We start from the raw sequence: 25,276 nt of genomic DNA on the forward strand, positions 1-25,276 counted from the left end.
CGTTTGCCCATTATAAGTATAAAAAAGTACCGTCAGTTTGAGATAGAAAAAGGAGGGACGTGGATTAAAGTTAAAGCGTGAAAAAGCGAAGTTTTGGCAAATATCCAAGTGAAAAAAATTCCTTAAAGAATTTGGGAATGAGTTCACATTTTCTGGCGGTGCAGAATTTATTTTATTTGTGGTCGCTGTATTGTGAGAAACAGTCCACTGATTAAGTGTTCTGAACAATAGACTATCTCAAAATCTATCAGAAAAATAAAACTTGATCGTATGACTGTGTTTTTGAAGTAAAACTTCTTCACTTACTACTTTTCTTGGGGAGTAAACTGTTGAATGCGTGACGAGAGCGTTACGAAAAAAGTGATCGGGCGAGATGAACGGAGTAAGAGGAGAGTTGTGAGCGCACATTTTATTTATTTATTTATTTATTTATTTATTTTATAGGTACATCCACAGAATACATACAAAACATTATATATGAATCATTACTACATTATTATCTAATATGTATCCCATTACGGAGTACACAACATTCTACCATATATTAATGTCATGAAGCAAGTATAATTAAGATAACATCACATAAAAAAATTTAAAGTAAAAAGTAAAAATCCTACTCATCTTTCTATAATATAAAAATGAGTCGCTGAATGTGTTGCTAAGCGCAAAACTCGAGAACGGTTGGACCGATTTCGCTAATTCTTTTTTTAAAATATTCCTTGAAGTACGAGGATGGTTCTTACGGAGAGAAAAATTCTAAAAAAAAAAAATTTTAATTTCCTGAAAAAGTCTAAAAACAACACTTTTCTATACTCCCATACAAAAGATTTGTGATAATACTTAAAAGTCAATTTGAACTTTAATACCATACGATAAAGTTTGTGTTAGGCGATACAAAGTTCGCCGGGTCAGCTAGTTAACAATAAAATTCATTTTAAAAGATCAATAATCAAATTTATATAAGAGGTAAGTCAAGAGAATATTAATAATCAAATATAACTAGAATTCAATAATAATAAATTCAATAATAAATAGATAACTAAAATTTAAATAATTATATCAACATGTAAAAATACAATAATTGCTATATGTTATTATTTAAAAAATCAAAAGGAAATAAAGTGTCATTATGTCATTTTCTTTCTCTTTTTCTCATAGCCAGTTAGGTTTCGTATAACTAAGACACATTGCGGGCCTATTGTGCAGAAGTTCTTTTCAGAGTAAAAGTGAATTAGTTTTTTTTTTAAATAAATATTACTGGTAATCGTACAAAATATTTCAATATTAGAAAGTGGAGTATCGTAAGATTATTTACATGTGATTATCGATAAAAGGCTAATTGGCTATTTAGTTTAAATTACAGTGTCGATCTAACAATATTATCGATTTACAATAGGACCACTGACATTACAATTAAATATTAAATAGCTAAATGAAATGGCGCTAGACATCCCGGTTTCCCGCTATCCTCATCCAGCCTCCACCGGCAATTTTACGTATATCATCAATCCAGTGAGCCGGAGGACGTACCACACTTCGTTTGCTAACAGATGGTCTCCATTGTATAGTATTTATACTGTGTATTTAAATACCTTAGTACATACAACTAATGCAAATACCCGATCTCCATTACAAATACACGTGTTTGATTTTATTTATCTGGAAGAAAAAACTTATTAGCCATTAAGCCCTCTCATTTTGATACCTAATTGAGTACTAAGTGTTCTGATATACTAATAAACTCAAAGCTTTTTCATATTTTTTTTTAGTATTTTCCTAGTGTAGAATAATTGTGCTCGCTCGCAAATGAAAAAAAAACGACGAAATTGAAAATCAATAAAATGAGACCACAAATACAAATTATTAGGGATTACTCAAAAAGTAACTCGTCTGGTCTCAATCAAAATTAAACGGGACCTGTCATATGGTCCCACCAGCTTTTGAATTCATCTTTTTTTTTCATCTAAATCGTATAATTTTATGAAAAATAAACTTTTGAGAAACACAAAAATGTAAGGAATTCAATTTAGGGCCTTTTTCATTTTCGTACCTTTTGGGATGGAGTTGCTAAAAAGATTAATTAGGCTTGCATTTATTTTTAAGTAATGTCTAATACATACATAATTTACGCTGATTACTTAGTAAATAATTTTATTCTTTAAGAAACTGTTATTATTTAACCGTCATAGGATTTTTAACAGTGCAGAGCAATATGAAACAACCGCTCTGGTGTAGTGGGTCCGAGTAGTCACCTAAAATACCGACGGTTTGCGGGTTCAATTCCCGCTCGGGATGGATATTTGTATTTATACAAATATTTCTTTCCAGTTTGGATTTATGTCCTTGTTGGTCTCCCCAATGTGCTTCGGTGAGCACGCTAAGCCGTCTGTGTTGGTGTTTATCTTAAATACCTGATAGCGATCGTTACTCATGGTAGGGATTTACCCTATCTATCCGCCAGCCCACAGTGGAGCAGTGTGGTGAATTAACCCTTAGCTACCTACCTCTCTTTTCAGTCACACAACTACCTACTAGGAGTCTCTCAGACTCCTGCATTTTTAAGTCCTTAAAAAAAACTATGACTTGAGGTCAGAAATTAAAATCGAAAACGATATTTTTATATTTGTTTATTTATAATTAAATTAGAAAACTTTGAAACATTTGCATTACTTATTCTTAAAACTCAGTTTCTTTCTTGACTTCCAAAAAAACTAAAAAGACTACTATAATTAAAAAAAATTAACTTTAAACATAAATTTTCCAAAGTATAGTAATGAAAAAACTTAGCGAAATACAAATTTTCTTCAAAATCGCAACATTTTGATAAAATTGCAAAGGTTGAAGATGATGGTTGGTGGTTATGATTTTTCAAGACAGCGTAAACACACCATGTGAGAATACTTCAGACAGATAGGATTTTTCCTTGTTTTACGCCCTTTTTTTCCTGCATGACGTTATGTTGGAATGTTCTGGTCTAACTAGAAGTGGGTGTCGATGACCACCGAAAACGATCTTTGCCGAAATAATTCTTCTTCCGAAATCTTGATCGTAGTCCAAAAAAGGAAATGTCATCATCCGACAAAAAATCTAAATTTGAGCTCTGTTGTTAAGAATTTTCTACAATATCTGCTTCCTCATCGCCTTCTATTTCTGAATTTGATTCAGCATCACAGTGCAGTACATGACTTTCGTCGATATTTACTTCTACATCACAGCAATTACTGTCCAAAACATTATCTTCATTTGAAAAAGGCTCTTCCTCCAACTAACACTCAAAAATTTTATCGTTAGTCGCCATTTTCAACTAAAACAAAAAAGAAATCACTACATTAAAGAGTTACGTAACTACCTACCAGGAGTCTCTCAGACTCCGTCAAAAATATTTTTACACACAAAAGGGCAGCGCAATAAGCGCAGGTCGTCTACGTAACTTAGAGATACCTAACCTTTCCATCATGTGGTGTTTATTGGATATGGGCATGGAGCAGATTGTGTATGCCTGTACTTATCGGTCGCATAGTGGTGATCGGGAGACGACTCGGATGTTCGACTATCTCAGTGAGACGGCTGACATGGTCCAACGTCGGTATCCTGCTGCCCAAATGGTATTTCTGGGGGATTTTAACGCTCACCACCAGGACTGGCTGTTCCCATACCAGAATACCGACCACGCCGGGAGAGAGGCGCTCAAATTTGCTCTGTCGCTAGATCTTACCCAGCTAGTCCAAGAAGCAGCACGAGTACCCGACGTTGACGACCATACACCTAATTGTTTGGACCTTCTGTTGACAACTGACCCTGACCGGTCCTCGGTATCAGTTGCAGCTCCCCTGGGCACATCTGATCACTGTGTGGTAAAGTCAGTATCTAACTTTCACCCTCTGGATACAGGTCCTACCGGAACCAGACGTGTGTGGCGATATAAGTCGGCAGATTGGGATGAGATGCGACACTTTTTTGCATCCTACCCTTGGCGGCAGACTTGCTTCTCTTCCAGTGATCCGTCGAGTTGCGAACAAGAAATATCGGAAGTGATACGTCAGGGGATGGAGTACTTCATTCCATTTGCTGATGTATCACTAGATGGCAAGATCCCTAGGTGGTATAATGCAGAATGTGCCGAAGCTGCAGCCCGTAAGGACTCAGCGTTTGCAGCGTGGGCTGAAGCCCGTACCCTTAAATCTCCGGATATAACTACGAGGAAGAGAGCGTTCAACTCTGCTGCCAAGTCCTACAAAAGGGTTCTTAAAAAAGCTCGTTTCAACCGTATTAAACGCATCGGAGCCCAACTAGCTTCCCATCCGCGCGGTAGTAGAGCATTTTGGTCACTCTCCAAGTCGGTTGAAATGAGCTTCTGCCGTCCCTCGCTGCCTCCTCTGCTTAAACCAGATGGATCGCTGGCCTTTACTGCGACAGAAAAGGCTAACCTTTTAGCGAATCTGTTTGCAGAAAATTCGCTCCTTGATGCAGGTAGTGCCTCACCGCCCAGACATCCACCTTGCGACTCTGTTATGTCAGAACTACGCATTCGCCAAACTGAGGTTTTGAGAGTACTCCGTAACTTGGACGTGAATAAGGCTAGTGGTCCTGACGGGATACCAGCAAGAGTACTTAAACACTGTGCTCCTGAGTTGTCTCCTATTCTCACGCGCTTGTACCGCCTCTCTCTAAAATCTGCTCAAGTCCCTAAAGCATGGAAGATTGCCAACGTACAACCTGTACCTAAAAAAGGTAGTCGTGCCGACCCGGCTAACTATAGACCTATCGCGATCACCTCCATACTGAGTAAAAGTTTGGAGCGTATACTGAATCAAAAGCTCCTAGCATACCTCGAGTTGAATGACCTCCTGTCGGACCAGCAATACGGTTTCCGCCGTAACAGGTCCACGGGGGATCTTTTAGTGTACGCCTCGCACATCTGGGGCGAAGCCTTGGACAAGCACGGAGAAGCGCTAGCTGTCTCACTTGATGTATCGAAGGCATTTGACCGGGTCTGGCATGAGAGCCTATTGAGCAAGCTTTCAGCTTACGGAATACCCCCGAGCTTGTGTGACTGGATATCAGATTTCCTGAGTGGACGATCATTTCGGGTGGTCTTAGATGGCTCCTCGTCTGAGTTGATGGCGGTTAATGCCGGTGTCCCTCAGGGATCAGTTCTCTCTGCAACCCTCTTCTTGATTCACATAAATGACCTCCTCAGGTTCGGTATCTTTGGATACGCGGATGACAGCACTGTTACGGAGAGATACGTGTCCGGTCCCCGAGCTGGTGGGGCTGAAACTCATGAGCATAGAGAGGCCCTAGTTGAACGCATGAATTTGGCTTTGAAAGAGATATCCGATTGGGGTGACGCCAACCTAGTCAAATTTAATGCTTCCAAAACACAAGCGTGTCTTTTCACTGCTAAACGGAGTCCATTCCCATTAGCCCCAACTTTCCGGGGTGTATCTGTTCCGATCACCGATAGTATTGATCTTCTAGGCATAAATATTTCGTCTAATATGAACTTCGGACAATGCATAGAATCCAAGGCAAAAATTGCTGGTAAGAAACTTGGTATCCTCAATAAAGTCAGGCAGTACTTCACACCGGAACAGATTCTTACTCTCTACCAAGCACAAGTTCGATCGTGTATGGAGTACTGCAGCCACTTATGGGATGGCTCTGCCAAGTACCAGCTCGCTGCTTTGGATTCTGTGGATCGACGCGACAGAAGACTCATCGGTGACAAATCGCTGGTTCGCTCTAGACTTCAAAGTCTCGAACATCGGCGCAAGGTTGCCTGTTTGTCGGTATTTTACAGGTTATATTTCGGAGAGTGTGCTCTAGAACTATACAATTTGGTTCCACCATCACCTTTCTACCACCGAACCGCAAGGCATCGCATGAATCTGCACCGCTATGTGGTTGAAATCCCACGATCTCGCACTAAACGATTTGCTTCCTCGTTCCTAATTCGCACCGCTAAAATTTGGAATGCCCTTCCGGCTTCCGTTTTTCCAACGAACTATAACTTAGGTATCTTTAAATCAAGAGTGAATAGGCATCTTCTAGGCAAGCGCGCACCACCTTAGGCTGCATCTTCACTTGACTTCAGGTGAGATCGCAGTCAAGCGCTAGTCTATATATTTAAAAAAAAAAAAAAAAAAAAAAAAGGTGTGGTTCTGCGGGTAGCGGGAAAAAGGTACACAGACGCGCGAAGGACAAAGATGCCTATACGCAAAATTATAAACAAAAATAACCTTCATGGAGTCTAGGAGACTCCAGGTAGGTAGTTAAGGGTTAAACTCCAATCCTTCTTCTCCTACATGGAAAAAAGGCCTATGATCAGCAGTGTGATGTTACAGGCTGAATAATATTTATATATGTAAGAGAAATATGTAGGTATAGTAGGTAGGTATTATTTTAAATTAAAAACTAAAATAAAAATAACTTTAATTTTTTTTTCAAAATTAGCTGCAGCTTTATGTAAAAAAAAAACTTACGTTACCGTGATTTATACATAAAATGAAATTATTACCATGTTTTAGTTTTTATAATAATAAAATTGTAACCAAAATACAATTGTAACAAAATAATAATAAAATTGTAATTTTTTAAAAAATTTGTTTAAAATACTATTTCTCGATTTGTGTCTCATAGACTCGTCAATTATAAGCTAACTTAGTTTTTTGTACGTACATACAAAAAAGCAGTCAATTATATATGTACATACACGTGATATAGTATATATTTCATATGTAAGTAATGAAATTAGGGGATATTAGGCTAATGAAATATTCACCCAAACGTGACGACCTTGTTTTTATCAAGGCTGTTATCCTTTCCCTATAATTTGCCGCTCAATATTTTTTAGGCTATTGAGAAATAAGAAAATTCAACATATTTGTAACCTACCGAACAAAAAGCCAATTTCTCATTGACCTTTCTTCATTTTTATGATTTTTGTCTATTTTTTCTGTGAAAATGATTTCGAATGGGTGATTTTTGTATGGTCATCTTAATAAATACATATGTGTATGTTTTTGACGTGACAACGTCTAATAAATCGATGAGCACCGTTTGCATGCACGAAAAGGGATGACTCAATGTGGTGCTACGCTCATTGTCCGTTACGCTATTGTACGTTTGCGCTGCATCCATCTCTCTTCCCCTCGATTGACCTATGCGTCCGAGGAGATGTTTTGTTATGACGTTGTCACGTTAAACTATCGTCCGTAAACCAAATATACAGACAACCATTTTTTTTTTAATTATTTATTTTAAACTTTGACAAAAAAACTATATAGAAATGAGAATAGACTGGTACATTTGTACGGAAAAATAATGATGAAAACCCATAAGAAAAAATATTTTTATGACAGTATTTAGTGAAATTTTTATCTTTTTTATTATTAATAATTGTAAATCTTTATCAGAATAACGAGCGCAAAACCATCAACAAAGTCCTGAAAAAGAGTAAGCTTATTATTCCAACTAAACCAATACCTTCCACAAAAACTATACAATTTCTAGGTGGAAAACTAACTTTATACCTGATACAAACAAGTAACTAACTTTGGGGTGATGTGGATTTATTTCAAAAGATATCAGATTTCATCTTCAATATATTGGGTCGTCGAAGGTCAAACCTCAGAACCGTCAAGGACGAAAATGAACTCTGAAAGTATTTGGATTTCCATTAGATTTGTGGGTTACTTTGTGTAATATTGTTTTGAAACTATTAGGTATACGTACATTTGAATAAAAAGTTAGACAATATGTTATATGAGTAGAATATTTATTTATTTATACTTTTTAAGAACAAGTAAGTTAATGGAATGATTCAGGCTGAATCAGAACTAATGTATACAATGTTATATTTACCATGTTTATATTTTGGTCACTTCGAGTTTCCTTTACTTCCAAACTATGGCAGGTGTCATTTACACGATCGTAAATATTCGATTTTATATATTTATTTATTTACAATTTCGCACACCAATACAAGGTTTTAACAATATAACAAATGATATAAGAAAATAGAAGATGCATCAGTTGCAACAAGCGACCTCATCGCTAATACAGCGATCTCTTCCAGGCAACTTTGGGCAGAGGACTAACATAGGGAGCGTGGGATAGGGTGCACAAATTTTATATAACATGAATATATATGTCGGCACTAGCGCTGTCATACGCAATTAGAAAGGAATTTATAAACAACAGATGCAACGATCGCGCCACCTAGCACATCATTCGATAGTCACCTACCCTCATTCATTATATTACTCGAGTTATTATGCCGAGTTTGAAACGAACGGTGCAACCTCGGCTAAGGCAGTCTTGGCTCTGGCTTCGCAAGATGCACTTGTTGTATCCTGCTAGTAGCTTAACCTAGACTCTTTTAGCAATTAATTCGTGCAAACGAATTAATTCTTACATATTAGGGCGGACAATTCGAGCAGTGAAGGTGAACGTTAGTACGTATCTCAGAGGGGGCCTCCTTAAACCTACACCTAGATCGCAAGTCCTAGACACTGCTCTGATTTACTCCCTCTGCCATACGATGGACTCGGCACCTGCACGGTGAAATCATCGAATACTGAAAAGTTCGCGCCCCTCCCCGTAAATTTATAACTATCTTTTGTTACCTCATATTGAAATTAACCAGTCTGACCTCCGTCCCACTTCTGACATAAACAAATAAACATAATTATAATCTTAATGATTACGAAGGCTAAAAAATTATATGATTTTGTATGGAAGTTTACAAATCAACGTATGTAGTAAATGTGCTGTACAAATCACGTCCGTTTGGAATCGCAACAAGAATCCTAGCGGCACTTTCCAGCGAAATTGCAATTCCTTTTATCCGAAGTGAGGAATTATAAGGAGCGAAGTGGATCGGTATGAGCATATTACTAGCTGGAAGAATATTATATGAAAATTATAATGAAATAATTAAATGAATATGTAGACTGATTGAAATTAAAGAAAAGACGATGAATTGTTTTCTAATGTTCAGACAAATTTTACTCATTATAATGAAACAACTTTTTCAGATTTTATCGTGGTTTAATTGTCAACCATGGTCCTCCCGTGAACGAAAAAGTTTTTTTTTTATTATACAGATAATGTATTAAAAATTACCTATGCTTTTATACTAATATATAAGGCTGAAATTTTTTATTTAATTGATCACGACAATATCAGAAAGCACTATTTCGAATCGAAGAAACATTTTTTGGTGTTAGACCGTTTATTGAAGAATTTTAAAGTTATAGGCTTTTTAATATTGAGCAATGACCCATAGCAATGAAGTATTGATGAAAAATGTAAAAAATAATAATTTTTTTATTAAAAGATTTACAAATGTACAATTAATTTTTCCCCTTGTACATGATACATGGTATCCTTGGGCATGATAACAACTGGGACCGACGGCTTAACGTGCTCGCTGAGGCACGGTGGGGAGATCCACAAGGACTGCACAAACACCGAGACTACGGCAAATATCTGTATGGCCAATACAATTGTTTGTCGTGTGCGGGGATCGAACCCGCAACCGCCAGCGCAACAACCAGAAACCAGGGCTGTCACTTTGAGTGACCGTTGCGTGTCTTGCGTCTTGTTTTAGTATCGTACAAATAACTATATGCACTTGAAAAAAAATAGTTACAGTATTTTATAATCACAGACAGACAGCCAATTTTATTTGTTTATAGATAACCAAAATACACTAGTTTCAGCTAAGTAAATGAAAACAAAAACCAAATTGTGACTTCCTAAAAGATCTTTTCACAAATGTCTTTTCACGTAATCTAAAAGTTCTTATAATGGAAACTTCCGCGGAGTTAAATATCATCGTGCAAGCTGCCACAAATTCGGAGGGTGGGTCTAAGGGCCTAGCGGAAGGTCAATCGACCCGGGTGCCTTTACTCGCTTTCAAGTACTTGAACGATTAAAATTATTTTCATAATTTTAAAAGTCAAAATATTTATTTTTTATTTTATATACATATTTCCTAAGCCTTAATTAGCGTTATAAATACTATTTCGTATTGAGTCGGTAACTTTCGGTTGCTCCTATTAAATCAATTGTGTATTCGATATTAAAATAATGTGTGTTGTAACATGTTTTGAAACGCTAAAAAGAAGCATTGTAAATTAACTTTGATTTTTTTTTTGTTTCTTTTTTTTGTTAATGCTTGTCATCAACATTTGCCTAATTTGTAAGAAAAAAATACAAAAAGTTGTTGTACCGTTATTTTAAAAGTTTTGTAATTTTTAAAGTTGCAAATAAAGTAGCTACTGTATTTTTATTGCTGTATTTTTTTATTTAGTTCAATCAAAGGATATTTCTACGGTTTTTGTTGTCTTCTCTTTCTTTCTTTCAGAGATTTTTTTATGGAATGGCTTTACATGCCATATGCAGTTGATTACTACTATAATAATTGATCAAAAACATAGAAGTTTTTGTCTATTTATATATTTTTTAAAATCTCTATTTTCGTGGCTTAGTTTTTAAGAACAAAAACAGTTCTTAAAAGATTAAAAAGTAGTTTAAAAATATAGATATATAGATTTTATACTATTATAACTCAATTAGATATAACTTTCACATGCGGTCACCAACCCGCCTGTCCAGCGTGGTGACTATGGGCAAAACACACGAGTTCACGCCATTTTTGGTGCGAACTTGTGGAGGCCTATGTCCAACAGTGGACTGTATGAGGCTGAAGTGCGTGAGAGTTAGGGAAATTGCTATCAAAGAAATGACTCAAGTTAACTCGCACATTTAATGTAAATTGTGTCTTTGTTATTTTGGTTTATACAACAAAAAAGACATTTTTTAAGTAGTTAAAAAACAAGACCAAATTTTATATAGCAAGCTAATCCATTTAAAAATTTATTCTTGTTTTTGAAAGCGTGTATTTTCTATACAAAACAATACACAAATTTTTAAATTTATACGCTATTAATATAACAAAAGTTACTTGACACACTACTCGCCCGCTCACACGCAAGTATTATTTCAAGTTAAAACGAGGCACCCTCTATATGAATATAGCTTAGGTATACTTTTCACTCGCGGTATAACTGCAAATTGTTATAGCACTTATAATCAGTGCTTTTGATTCAAATTCAGGTTATCATGTTATATAGATGAAAATTATTTTTAACCGACTTCAATAAAGGTGTAAATTCTCAATTTGAGTATGACATTTTTTGCGTGTTACCTCAAACTTTTAATTCGATTTATCGGTAGCTGGTGCTTGTCATGTGTCCCATTTACATTTGATCGAGATTTGACGAGTACTTTTGAGTTAGTCCTAAAAATTCGTATTTTATGTGATTATACTTTCGACTTCTCGCGTTGTATTACTTGTCGCTGTTAAATCGTTTTTTTTTTCCTTTTCGAAACAACAAAGTTATCATATTTTTATATTGATAGATATAATCACACATACACACACGCACGCACGCACGCACGCACTCACGCACGCACGCACGGACGCACTCACGCACGCACGCACGCCCGCACTCACGCACGCACGCACGCACGCAGGCACGCACGCATGCACACACACACACACACAACGCGCACGCGCGCGCGCGCACACACATACACACACACACACACGGGCACACACACACACGCTGCTGCCCGTCTTCAGACTGTGTATTTAATTAATTTAAATTTCAATTCAACTTTCGCCTCTTAGGACACCCACGGGAAGAGAGAGGGTGGTATATTCTTTACTGCCGTAACCACACAGCCTATAATATCCCACAGCCGAGCAAATCATCGTTCATAACTCTTTTGCTTACAGTAGTGAAGAAACTAACAACTAACTAATCTGTAACTAAAAAATTATCCTCCGAAATGTACGTACGAGCGTAACTTTCAAACCACTGCACCAAATTTTATAATTCTTTTTTTTTTTTTATTCCTTACTTTCAAGACAAAGTTTGCGTATTAAAAATATTAATACAATATCGCAATACGAATAGAAAAATTATGGCAGTTTCCCGGATAACATAGTTTAATATAGTTGTAACCTTTAAATATATTTAATCAAGCTATACAAATAAATAAAATTGGAGTGTCTGTTTGTTAAATTAAAATAACCGCTTTTTACTAAATGCATATGAATGTACACACGGTACATATACCAAAATAGCATTTTCTATAATTTTCGTCTGTCTATTTGTTCCGGCTAATCTCTGAAACGGCCTGCATCGATTTAGACGGGATTTTCCCTGGCAGATAGCCGATGTAATAAGGAGTAACTTAGGCTACTTTTATTTTAGAAATTTATTTATTTTGTTACTCTGTGAACTGAACAATATTTCTTTTTTTAATTCCACGCGGATGAAGTCGCGGGCACTACTAGTATAATATACAAAGAAACACGTAATATACACAAGCTACTAATTCGAAGCGTTGATGCGCTATTGTTGATTCTGTGAACTATGTCAAGAGGAATAATTAAACCAACGTCACTTGGAACAGAGAAGACATTCGCCGCTGTTGATTACAAACCAAACTCATTTAGAAATACCCAGAATTCGATGCGAATCAGTCATGTAGTAGAATATAACTAGGTTACTATGAAGTGACTAGTGTTCTAAGAAGTAGGAAAATATCTAGCAGGTGATTTGATCACGTATGTACATTTATAATGAATTCTAGACTCGTTTGAAATCTATCTACGATTTTATTTACTAGAAATATAATTTTGATACACATAGGAATTTTATTTATAGTTTACCGCTAGGAAAACATTTAGATATAGGTATATTTAATATTATTCTGAACGTTCCCTAGTTGATTTGAGTCCTCGTATACTTACTCGATTGTCGAGAGAAAATCAATATCCGGGAATTATAGGGGTTAAAAAGTGCGTTTTGAAGTATACAATTAAAGTAATACCACGATTTCTCATATAAAGTCATTTGATTTAAATATTTCATATTGATGATGTCAATATTTTTTTTTTTTCTATATTAACGTTATACGCAAAGAGAGTGTGTCTGATTGCGCCAAATTCATGATTTTAGATTTTAAAAATACTTCTTTTGTTAATTCTGATAAAAATAAATGTGAAACGTTTATGTAGGCCTTATTATGCAAAGAAAATAATAATATGACACGAAAAAGCAGATAGAATTTAGGTAGAAGCAATTATATTGTTGTAAACAATCTCTTTTAAATTCAAAAAAATTCTATAAAAAGCCTAAACAAAACATAAGTCCTAGGTATTGTTTGGTTATTCAATTTGGTTTTCAAAATAACATAACAACATTCAGGCTTTGCAAAAAATAGACTGATATATCGTATATACCACGTTTTCGGATTAAAATGTATATTTATAATACATACATATACATGCCAATGGTATGTGGCTACGGTAGTAAAGAATATAGCCACCCTCTCTCTTCCCGTGGGTGTCGTAAGAGGCGACTAAGGGATAACACAGTTCCACTACCACCTTGGAACTTAAAAAGCCGATCGATGGCGGGTTAACTATCCAACTTCTGGCTTTGAAATACACAGGCCTAAGGCGTCTTCGGTGCGACAAAGCCAGCCCTGCGGTCACCAACCCGTCTGCCCAGCGTGGTGACTATGGGCAAAACACATGAGTTCACGTTATTTTTGGCGTAAACTTGTGGTGGCCTATGTCCAGCAGTGGACTGTACAGGCTTTAATGATGATGATGATGATGATAATTATGTGTGATAAACTTGCGGCGCACTATTACCGACATACTTTTCCTATACTACTTCTATTAAAGGTTGTCTGGAAGAGATCGCTATAAGCGATAAGGCCAGGCCGCCTTTGCATACATTTTTTTTTTTCTATCAAATTGTTCTAAAATGTATCTTCTTTTTTATGTGCAATAAAGCTTAATAAATAAAATAAAAAATAAATAAAGTTATACATAAAAATGTATTATTTCTAAATAAGAAATATGGCATAAATCATGACTGCATCAAATTTTCTAGCATTTTCTCATTGATTAAGAATTCTAATTATTGCGCACGCACATACATAATTTTTTATTTTATGATTATCTCAAACCTCATCTTGTTTTTATATCTTTGTAATAAGAGTTTTTTGATACAATTCAACAATTTGCTTCAGCCTGTAATATCCCACTACTGGGCATAGGCCTATTTCCCCGTGCAGGAGAAGGATCAGAGCTTAATCCACCACGCTGCTCCAATGCGGGTTGGTGGATATATTCTTATTATGAGTAACGATCGCTATCAGGTGTGCATGATAACAACCGGGACCGACGGCTTAACGTGCTCTCCGAGGCAACGATTAATATTTGACATTTTTTAATTACGATTTAATTTTTTTTACATGTATGTGTGCTATATTTTGCTGTGTTATCCAAAACTGAAAAGTAAGTGAAATTTTTAATTCCTAGCATCTGCGCTCCACAATGACCTAGATGAAAAATGTACCAGTTCTCCTGTCACCAATGGAAAGTGTAAGTCGGGGACTTAAATCTTTTAGACCTTTATGTACGCTGCCATTCCAAGGTGAAAACATTTCAACTGCAAATGGCACTAACATATTCTTTCATATTACAATATTTTTTGCTTTAAATAAGAAAGAAATGAGCTTGAAAAAAGTTAGAGCAATGTCGTTGATATGTTACTGGGCGTAAATACCTCTTCTGTGGACGGATTTCTAAAAATGCTCTGCGTAAATTTTCTGGAAGGGTTTGTGTTACGGAAAAGGATGCGGACCTTAATCTGCCACAAAAAGGGATTGATGGATGTTGTTAGAAATATCTACCGATATGTGAAAACATTTTAAACTTAGGAGTTTATTTTTCAAATTTTTCAATATTGTTAAAACATGATACAACCATTTTTATTTTGCTTTGTTTTATTTGTGACATTTTTCGTCTATCCTTTCACTTGTTTCCTTAAGTAAAAGCAGTAAAGGGTTCTTCTTTTTTAGGGCAAAGAATTCGAATGTACTTCTTAACATTTAACTGCCTAATAATTCTTTCACTTTATTATTTAATTAACTAGCCCGTTGGCGCAGTTTATAGTGAGTGACCTTGCTTTCTGCTCCGGGGGTTGTGGGATCGATGTCCAGCCTAAATCTGGGCGTAATATATATAATTATTTATATATGTATTATTTGTATGTATGTTTATAAAAAATATATAACATGTAGCTATACCAGTCGGCTGTTACCTGTAATACAAGCATTACTTGCTTACCGTAGGAACAGACAACCGTGTGTGTATGTTGTACATATTAAATTTATTTGTTAATTAATTTGTTGATAATTTATTATTACGTATTCTGGTATTCTCTATCTATATAATATATCTTTCCCACACCAAAAACACTCAAACACAATCATTAAGAACTTAAATCTAAAACGCACAGATGACGTTCCACTTGTCCACCACACAAGGTTAAACTAAAGCGCTATTTTAACTTGCTTTATATAAAGAAAAAAAAGGAATATCGAAAAAGTATTTACTAATCAATTAGTAATGAAAATCACAAACCATTAATGAACCGCAAAAATCAAATAAATCAAATTTTATATTCACTCAGGCATGCAGTTTTAATTATACTTCATTAAAATCTTTCGCCAGCAGCTGCAAAAGCCCTAATTTTACCTTTTTTTAGATACCTTTTTTTTAATTAATCCGAGAGACCAATCAATCTTGGCCCTTAGAAAGTTCCTAAAAGCCATTTGAGAGATTAAGGATTTTTCATCATTATCGAAGCTTGGATTAAGTACAGCCCTTTCAATGCCCTGCTATCGGTAATGGGTAAACATCTGGAAACCATTAGAATAGGTAATTTGATGTAAATAAATTGTTAGCTGTTACCAAAAATACGTGTTAAAATTTTAGCGCCAAAATTAGGGTGAATTGGTAATCATTATTTGTTTACCTACACATTATGCTAAGCGGTACTAAACTGGAACAGGTGGTAAATGTCACAAATGAAAATTTTAAACCTTAATCCGTAATATCTGGTATAGTACGAGTACAGGGTCAAAATATTTACCTAAACATACAGTTTTGCATAATCATTTCCTTAACTCTACTGACGTAAATTATATGATAGTGTGATAGATTAGACTTTTCTATTCCTTTTTTTTTTAAATATATAACTAGGTCGGTAAACAAGCTCACCTGATGTTTAGCGATTACCGTAGCTTATAAATGCCTGCACCACCAGAAGCATTGCAAGCGCTATCCTCAGGAGTAGGATTTCTTATTATTTGTCACAGATAAAACATTATATTACGTACAGGTAAAAACCATTGTGACTTTCTTAGGAGCAAGCAGTAACTATTAATCTTAAGCACTCTGTGAGTTTTTGAAATTCAACATAGGTACTGTTGTGTAAGATGTCTTATTACATTACTCCCATAGTTTTACACGCGATAATTTGAGAAAAAAAAATTTCAACAAAAAGATCTTTTCCATTCAAACCAGTTCCTGAGATTAGTGTGTTTAAACAAACTAACAAACTTTTCAGTTTTGTAATGTTAGTGTAAACATACTTTTAATATTAATTAGTAAGAAAATATTTTTTAATTAATCTTAAAGGTATAATCAAAATAAATAATATACTGTAATTTTTGTAGACGCCGCGCTGGTAACGGTTACAGCCATAGATTGTACCTATTGCGCTGGCGGTTGCGGGTTCGATCCCCGCACATGACAAACATTTGTATTGGCCATACAGGTGTTTGCCATGGTGTGTCGTTAAGCCGTTGGTCCCGGTTGTTTTCATGTACACCTGATAGCGATCGTTACTCATAGTAGGGGATATATCCGCCAACCCGTATTGGACCAGCGTGGTGTATTAAGCTCTGATCCTTCTCCTACACGGGGAAAGAGGCCTATGCCCCGTTGTGGGATATTACAGGCTGAAGCGTAATTATTGTAGTACAAAGAAGTTTTTTAAGATTATTAAATTCATTTAAAAAAGTACTAATTTTACCAGTACTTTTAAAATTCGATCCAGAAGTAATACAGGCGATAATAGATCATAATATAACACAAAGTTATGAAATCGGAGCAATAGATACCAAATCCGCTGCAACCACAATTCAGCATGTAACATTCCACTGCTGGTCTTTCCTCATAGGCCTCTTTCTTTAGGAGAAGGTCAAAGCTTAATCCTCGACGCTACTCAACTGTGGATTGGCGGGGAAACCACATCCACAGGCAGCTAAAACTGTTCTGTAAAAGAGAAACAAATTCGGATTCCACTTTATCCAAAGACACAAATATGAAGACCAAAGTAACAGTTGAAATTAACACCACTGTAATTGTATTTTGTATCATAACAAAGCAACGGCATAAATTAGCCAATGTATCTAAACCATCCTCTGAAAACATAACACAAACATTTGACAATAGAGCTCAAAATTCCCCAATAAAGGTCGACTCTTCACTCGCATTACGTAGAAAGGGAATCACAATTCACCAAGGGAATTTCGTCAATATTGTCTGACCTAATTGGTATGCAGTATGAACGATATGTACTGTGTCTATTACGACGAGTTGAGTGAATAATGTACAATGGCTAACTAGATATTGGATTTCTATGTCCTTTACTCTGTCATAGCACAAATTACTTCACATTTTCGTGAACAAAAAAACAGATAACGTTGATGATTTTGGTTATTGCACCCTACCATAACCTTTTTTATATATATAATTAGATCGGTAAACAAGCGTACGGCTCACCTGATAGTAAGGGATTACCGTAGCTTATATATATATATATATATATATATATATATATATATATATATATACACATACTAGCGACCCACCCCGTCTTCGCCCGGGTGCAATGCTGATACTAAATATACTACAGAATAGCTAGCTTATAGCATGGTATTAGCATAATAACAACATTCAAATATGCGTCGTTAGATTACACGTTGTTACAGAATGCATTGAAGAAATAAAGGTTCACTGCTCGTTCCCCGTAGGTGATAGCGTGATAATTTGTAGCCTATGTGTTGACCAGACTTCTTAATAATATTCGTGCCAAATTTGAAGTAAATCCATGCAGTACTTTTTGTGTTTATCTCGGACATACATACAGACAAACCGACAAGAATTCTAAAAACTATATTTTTGACTTCGGTATCGATTGTAGATCACACCCCAAGTATTCTTTTAAAAAAATATTCAATGTACAGTTTTGACTTTCCTACCATTTTATTATATGTATAGATATATAGAACAATTCGCAAAATTAAAACAATACCGGTCGAGCCAATTAGTGGGTATAATATTGGTATGGAAATTTAATAATTATAAAAAAGGTTTTAAACCCTTTTGTTAAAATATCATGCCAGCAACTTGACAGCTAAAAATCCAAGGCTACCATTAAATATTTTTTTTAATTAATACAAGGATCAAACATGTTTCTTTCGAAAGTATCTTCAAGCGATTTAAAAGATAAAAAGAATTACAATGTTTCATCATCATTGAAGCTACGGATTCAACAAAGCCCTTTCCGTTCAACGCTTCAAGGAGTGTGAAAAAATTGACAAGTAAAAGAACACAGCTAAATAATACTGTTTTCATGCAGTGTTGTGTTCCTGATGGTGAGTAAGATGACCAGAGCTCCTGAGGGACTTACTGTTTCTATAGAACTCCCTCAGCTATTGCTGTTAAAAGGTATCATGATAATAAAGAAAAAAATCCTAGTCACAAAGTGAAAATAGAGTAGAATAACAATTTTTCATAGCCATTTAACTGATCCCTACCTTCCATAAAAGGTCAACTTTATCATTTTAGTACCCAAGTCTAATGTCAATTGATATTATTCCAATTGAAAAGCTCCATTACATTTTCGTCTTACGAAATTTAAGAGGCTTAAAATAAATGACCTTAGGGATTCGAAAATAGGCTGAACTTGTATTTTTGGACGAGATATCCCTAGCGGTTCCACTCGCCTTCATATTTTATACCTGTTATAATGGTTTAAAATGACTGTTTGCGTTTTTAAACTTTTCTAAAAAAAAAAACCAAACTTTTTTTTGCAGGATAATATTTTTTGAAAATTAGGATTATATTATTAGATATCCCATTCTACTACCCTTTATATCTCTCTATTACTATCTAATAATTTAATTATTTGGAATGTGTCATGGCTTTATTTGAAGTATTTTCATTTCCTAACAAATAAAAATAAAGGCAAAAACATATGTGTCTCTGTCAGTCCAGTAAGAGTTAATAAATGTGGTGGAAATCTATTATTACATAATTCTCTTGCTTTTTTAGCTAACATTTCTATAACTCTTCTAAAAAAAACACTGTCGGTCATGAGCCAAAGAAAAAGTATAACCTATCAGCCAAAATACAAGTGAAAATCCTTTTGCTGTACCAGTTTTGCTTACACCAGGACGAGAAACGCTACAGAATTTTCAATTTGTTTTCTCATTTCTAAGCTAGAATTATTTATTCCATCGAATCTCAGACTATTTTGTTCTCCGGTAAGGATTTTTTTTGCCGTAAATTAATTGTTCACTCCACACTTAAAACTTCTCTAAAGACTTTCTAATAAATATATCACTTCACTTCATCATCACTTCAGCCTTTCGCAGTCCACTGCTGGACACAGATTTTCCCGAGTTCGTTAAATATAACAATATAGGCGTATATAATTTTTGAATGAATAATTGATTACGACAGTAATAATTATTTATTACAATATATATTTCTACAACAACCGGGACCGACGCCTTAACGTGCTCTCCGAGACACGGTGGGGAGACCCACAAGGACTGCACAAACACCCAGACCACGGCAAACACCTGTATGGCCAATACAAATGTTTGTCATGTGCGGGGATCGAACCCGCAACCGTTGCGCCAACGCGGCGTCACTAGGTTTTTACTTATATGAAAAATAATAAATTTTAATGTAAAATTAATTAATTGTTATTTTTGTAGTTATTTAATTTATTCATGTCACTCTAACGTAACATTATAGCAATAGTAACGTAACATTTTTCGATTAAAACAATATTTTACAACAATTAGTCCACTAGTTTTTAAATTTACCCATTTTTTTTTTTGAGTAAAGCCTTGTATTTTAGTATTAGGATTGAATTTTGTTGGATTTTATCTTACGTAACAGTGTTTTGTTACTAATAAAATTAATTTTATTTATTTTAAATCAAATTTTACCAATTAATAATATTATGATAGAAGTATGGATTACAAAAGCCATGAATAACAAATGAAGGTACACAACATTCCCTTTGACGCTTAAAATGCTAACTTATTCTAAGCATTTAAAAACGTCTGCTTTGTTCTCACAAAGAAAATGTTTAACATACCCAAGAGTCGAATTTCAAAGAACTTTTGTAAAAGAAAAAGTTTCGAATGACTTACAACAAAGGAGAACAACTTTTTGTGTATAATTAATTACCAATTTACACTTTTACGTTTTATGTAATTAACTTGGGGGGATGTGTTTTAAAGGATCTCATTTCAGTTTTTAAAATGCATTATTAAACCAAACTTCGGGGATGATTTTGAAATTTAGTTTAACTTTTTGGCAAATTTTCGCAATAAAAATATTAATTCATTATTTTGTTTTATTTCTCTTATGAAATAAGTTAGAAATTATACAATCAAAATGTAAAACACAAAATACGTGTCTCCTCAATTATAGACGCACCACGTGAAAAAATTCGATGAATTACCATGTTACAAACAAGAACACTGCAACAAAATTTACAGACATAGTCCCCTTTCTATAATCAATCTCTTTAGATAAACATTCTCATATTACATTGCATATTGTTTTAATTTGTAAAATGACGATTCGAAAGTGCTCTTGAAGATTTGAATAAAGCTGATTTTGATTTTGTTTTTGACTCTCTCCATTTGGGCAACTAAAGTACATTTTACTAAGTATTTGAAATGTGTCTTAGATTTATTATGTGTACGGTATTGAGAAATCTGAAAATATCGGTATTTTGGATTATTAATAATCAGAATTTCAATAAAAAGGTTCTGTCTTAATGTATTTTTCCTCAAACGTCACTGTCTGTCGTGACGTCTTTTAAACAAAAGAAAAATCATACTTCAATTAATTGCAGGTGGCCAAAACATCGCGTAAATATTACTGTATTGTAATAAAATAAAATAAAAATTAAATAATATTTTTGCTAAATTGGCACAATACTACAACAGCGGCCGGTAGTCAACTTAATATTTAATAAATATACCTGCGTCAGGTTTCGAATGTCACTCAAAAACTCGCATATTAACGTTATTTTTTTAATGAATGCGGCAACAATGATGGTCTGATTCCATTATATTTACACCAAAAGAAACAACCACCGTATAACCGAAGGCAAAAGCAAAAAAGATAATTTCAGAATTATAATATAAATCATTTTATCTATACTAATATTATAAAGCTGAACAGTGTGTTTTTTGTATGTTTAAATGCGCTAATCTCAGAAAATACTGTGTTAAATATATTTCTAATTATAAACTTTTTTGCGCTTTGCTTATTATGTGTTAGTTGTTAATGGAAACTTAACTGGTATATGCACTATCTTGTTGCTGTTCTTTTTTACTTTGTGTTATATTTTACTGTTTGTTTCCCAAATAAAAATAAATAAATTAATTAATTAATTAATTAATTATTTTTAGTCTTGCGTGGCTTATTTGGCAGGAGTTTACTGGCTATCTTAACAATCAAAGGAACACAACGCTACTTAAAAACACTAATATTTGGCTATGATCACCTGTAAGATTGTTTGATTCAGCCTGTGATATCCGTCATAGGCTTCTTTATCAAGATAGGAGAAGGATCGGAGCTTAATCCACCACGCTGCTCAACAGCGGGTTGACGGTAATATTGAGGCACTTTAAAATTCTAATTCCATATTCAACATATATCTCCAAATACAAATTCTCGGTTGGATATTAATCCATTTCTTGCAAAGTTTATTTTGCGCCTATTAATATAGAAACCATAAGCTAGGGGATCATAATTGTATTACAACTTAACCGACATAGCTTAGTATTCAAGACTCGTGTTAACTTAGGGTGAGAAAGGTGTAGTTGTAACTGTGTTGCGAAGATTTTCAAAGCGATTGTAGATAGCAAATAAATAAATATCTTGTCACATATACACACGGTCGTCTGTTCCTATGGTCAGCAACTTAACGTTTAACAGCCGAGTCTCATAACTAATTTTTGTTTGATAGGTTCACAAAGAAATTAAACATATTATAACTCGATATCGCCAAAAAAGGCGGTTAATACAATATGCCTTTTCACCTTCGATATAAATACATAATTACAAATATTATACCCAGACTCAGGTGGAAATCGAACCTGAAACAACTGAACAGAAAGCAGAGCTACAAACTGCGCCAACGGGCTAGAATAAAGAAAATAATAGGAAAAAATATAAATTGGTTTTGGAGATAAAAAAAAACACATTCCATAAATATAATTCGTAAACAATATTAAAAATCCTATAACACCAAAAAAAAGTTGCAAAAAATGGAAATCTGATTCAAGAATTTCTCGAACATGACGTCCAAACTTTTTAATTTTGATCGATGACGAGTTAGGATTGTACATACATTGTTTTTCTACGTTCAAGTGCTGTCCCTTACCCTATCACAACCCACAGCTGGCCTCATGTTCGTACCGAGCATATATAAGCCCCGGGCAGCTTCTGATCCAATCATATCAAAAGTTTTTATTTTGTCAATTTTTTTTTTATATTTTATATCATAAAGAATTAACAATATTCTTAATTGGTTAATATACACTGAGGCGTTAAAAAAAACCTAAGCTTTTTTTATAACAAGTTATTGTTCCATAATTTATATTATTATCATGCGAACTAATTACAATTGACATAGAGCGATTGTACGATAATTCTATGCTTGTCACAAATCGCTTAATCTTGACTATATACTATTTTCTTTCAACTTCATTCTCTTCATACCCCTTGTCCCAAATGTTGTCTAAATGACATCGCATTTATCAATAAGACCACCTTTTGTACAATTATATTTTTTTATTTGTTCTATTCTAGCTTGTTCCATTCTGTTATATTTGTATTTTATTTTTTACGAGTATTCATTTCTTTAATTACACTCATCTTAAAACATAAATAAAAGCCGACATATTAATCCTTTAACAAACTTTGTTTCTAGAAAAGCAAAATGGAAGCAATATCAAAGTACATCAATCATGTACAAGTTCATAGACTCAGAGTTCACACGAGGTCAATTTCGAGCTGACCCGGCGAGTCAATGGCAACAATAGCAATTAAATTCACAAAGTCTTGCATAAAGTATAAAGTACTTATTATGTTCCAGGTGAGCGAAAACAATGAAATGCAATGGATGATGGCACAGAAGCATCTTACGATAATGCTGATCAAGATGATGTGTGTTTAAAAAAATATTATTCTTAATATGACGCTACCACTTGGAATGTCGATTCTGCAGAGAAAAATTAACAAGGAACTAGTAAAATAATAAACGATAATCATTTTTAAGGATTGAACTGAAATCACGTGTCCATGGCGGACAGGTGATTTACTTTTTTTGTAACTATCGTTGAGTTCGTTCATAATACGACATCGGCCTTATCAAAAGACAAATTGTTAGTATTTGCATAAAGCTAAAGTGACCCGTCTATTGATCGAACTCTGTCGTTATTGGAGGGATATTTTTACCTTGCTTCATGGGGTCGAAAAATATAGGTGTTGATCGTAGAGGGTTGAAAATTTAGGGTTGTATGTATTTTTAATGCTGTATGATAAAAAAATAAAAAATAATAATTTATCTAAAAATTAAGAGGGTGAAAAATAGATGTTTTTCGATTCTCAGACCTACCCAATATGCACAACAAATTTCATGAGAATCGATCAAGCCGTTTCGGAGGAGTTATCGTAAAAAAATAAAAAATAAATAATTTATCTAAAAATGAAGAGGATGAAAAATAGATATTGTTCGATTCTCAGACCTGCCCAATATGCACACAAAATTTCATGAGAATCGGTCAAGCCGTTTCGGAGGAGTTTAACTACAAACACCGCGATACGAGAATTTTATATATTAATAAACCATGACAAGGATTTAGAAGTCAATAATTATATATTTTTTTATATATTTATAGGTGATAATTACATTAAACGTGACTAACATACACTAATAACGTACATAAATAACATACATTAAGATAGTGTTTTACATTACAATAAGCTACAATAAAAGATTAAAACGAAAAAAATAAACAAAACCAATTTGAAACAACCTTTATAGTAAACCTTTCAAGTATTGAAAAAAAAACCTTTACCTTTAAATTATTGAAAATTTAATTGTCAGGACGGAAACAACAACCTGCAGTGGAGCATTACGGTGGATCAAGTTCAGACATTTTGTTATACATATGAAGAAGAGATTTTCCCTTATATTAGGATACTTACAAGCTGATTTAGTTTAGTTTCGTTAATGTAAGTTATATGGTGTTTTAAATTCAAAAAAAAACCTGCACTTGCAATTTTATTACCCATTTTTCTAATGACTGTATTCAAACTTATACTCGTAGATAAGAGACACAGTAACACATAGACAATTTATATAGTAAAACAACTATATTATTAAAAATTTATCCGTATAAAACTGCTAATCAAAACTCGTATATATCGTATACAGATAACCATTACATCAAATAACAAAATCAATCATTGTCGCGACGAACAAAACTGTGGTTATCCCTAACTCAGTTAACCGAGAGTTATTGATTAACTCCCGGTTAACTACAATCAATCTACCCTTGATTTATGAAGTAAGTACTAGATTTCGAATTATAACATAAAATCAATACGAAACTTAATACGTAATCTATAGCTATTCAAAGTAATCATCATCAGATTGTTTTATCCTCTCTTTCCATACAGATTCTTCTGTACTATTCAGGGTAGAAGCTTAATCCACCACGCTGCTTCGCTGCTGCTTGGAGGATGATTTCCATGACACGAGTGACGATCGCTATCAGGTGGCTGTGATAATGACTGTGACTGACTGCCTTACGTGCTCTTTAAGGTACAGCGGGGTGAATACACTTACCCAATTTTTTTTTATACAACTAGTTCATCAAACAAGCGTATTACCCACTGGATGGCAAGTTACCATACCCTATAGAAGCCTGCAACACCAGAAGCATCTCAAGCGTGTTGTTGACCCCATCCCCGACCCTCCACGGAAGCTCTGGCCAC

General features: G+C 34.3%; 1 protein-coding gene across 1 annotated transcript; it reads left to right on the top strand.

Annotated features, from left to right (window-relative positions):
* The first annotated feature begins 3,455 nt into the window (after window positions 1-3,455).
* On the top strand, window positions 3,456-24,501 carry LOC123668112. The gene is made up of 3 exons (XM_045601906.1): window positions 3,456-4,577; window positions 23,370-23,440; window positions 24,384-24,501. Exons 1-3 carry the CDS (start codon window positions 3,456-3,458, stop codon window positions 24,499-24,501), a joined length of 1,311 nt encoding a protein of 436 aa, XP_045457862.1.
* The last annotated feature ends 775 nt before the right edge of the window (window positions 24,502-25,276 follow it).

This window comes from Melitaea cinxia, chromosome 30 (genome assembly GCF_905220565.1).
Source record: "Melitaea cinxia chromosome 30, ilMelCinx1.1, whole genome shotgun sequence".
Taxonomy (NCBI): Eukaryota; Metazoa; Arthropoda; class Insecta; order Lepidoptera; family Nymphalidae; genus Melitaea; species Melitaea cinxia.

What these genes read in the sequence shown, in the direction of transcription:
- LOC123668112 (XM_045601906.1), top strand. Translation starts at nt 3,456, where the DNA reads ATGTGGTGTTTATTGGATATGGGCATGGAGCAGATTGTGTATGCCTGT. An exon ending in GTAACTTGGACGTGAATAAG is followed by an intron (nt 4,578 to 23,369) that starts GCTAGTGGTCCT and finishes ATTATGTTCCAG; the next exon opens with GTGAGCGAAAACAATGAAAT. An exon ending in ATAATGCTGATCAAGATGAT is followed by an intron (nt 23,441 to 24,383) that starts GTGTGTTTAAAA and finishes TTTAATTGTCAG; the next exon opens with GACGGAAACAACAACCTGCA.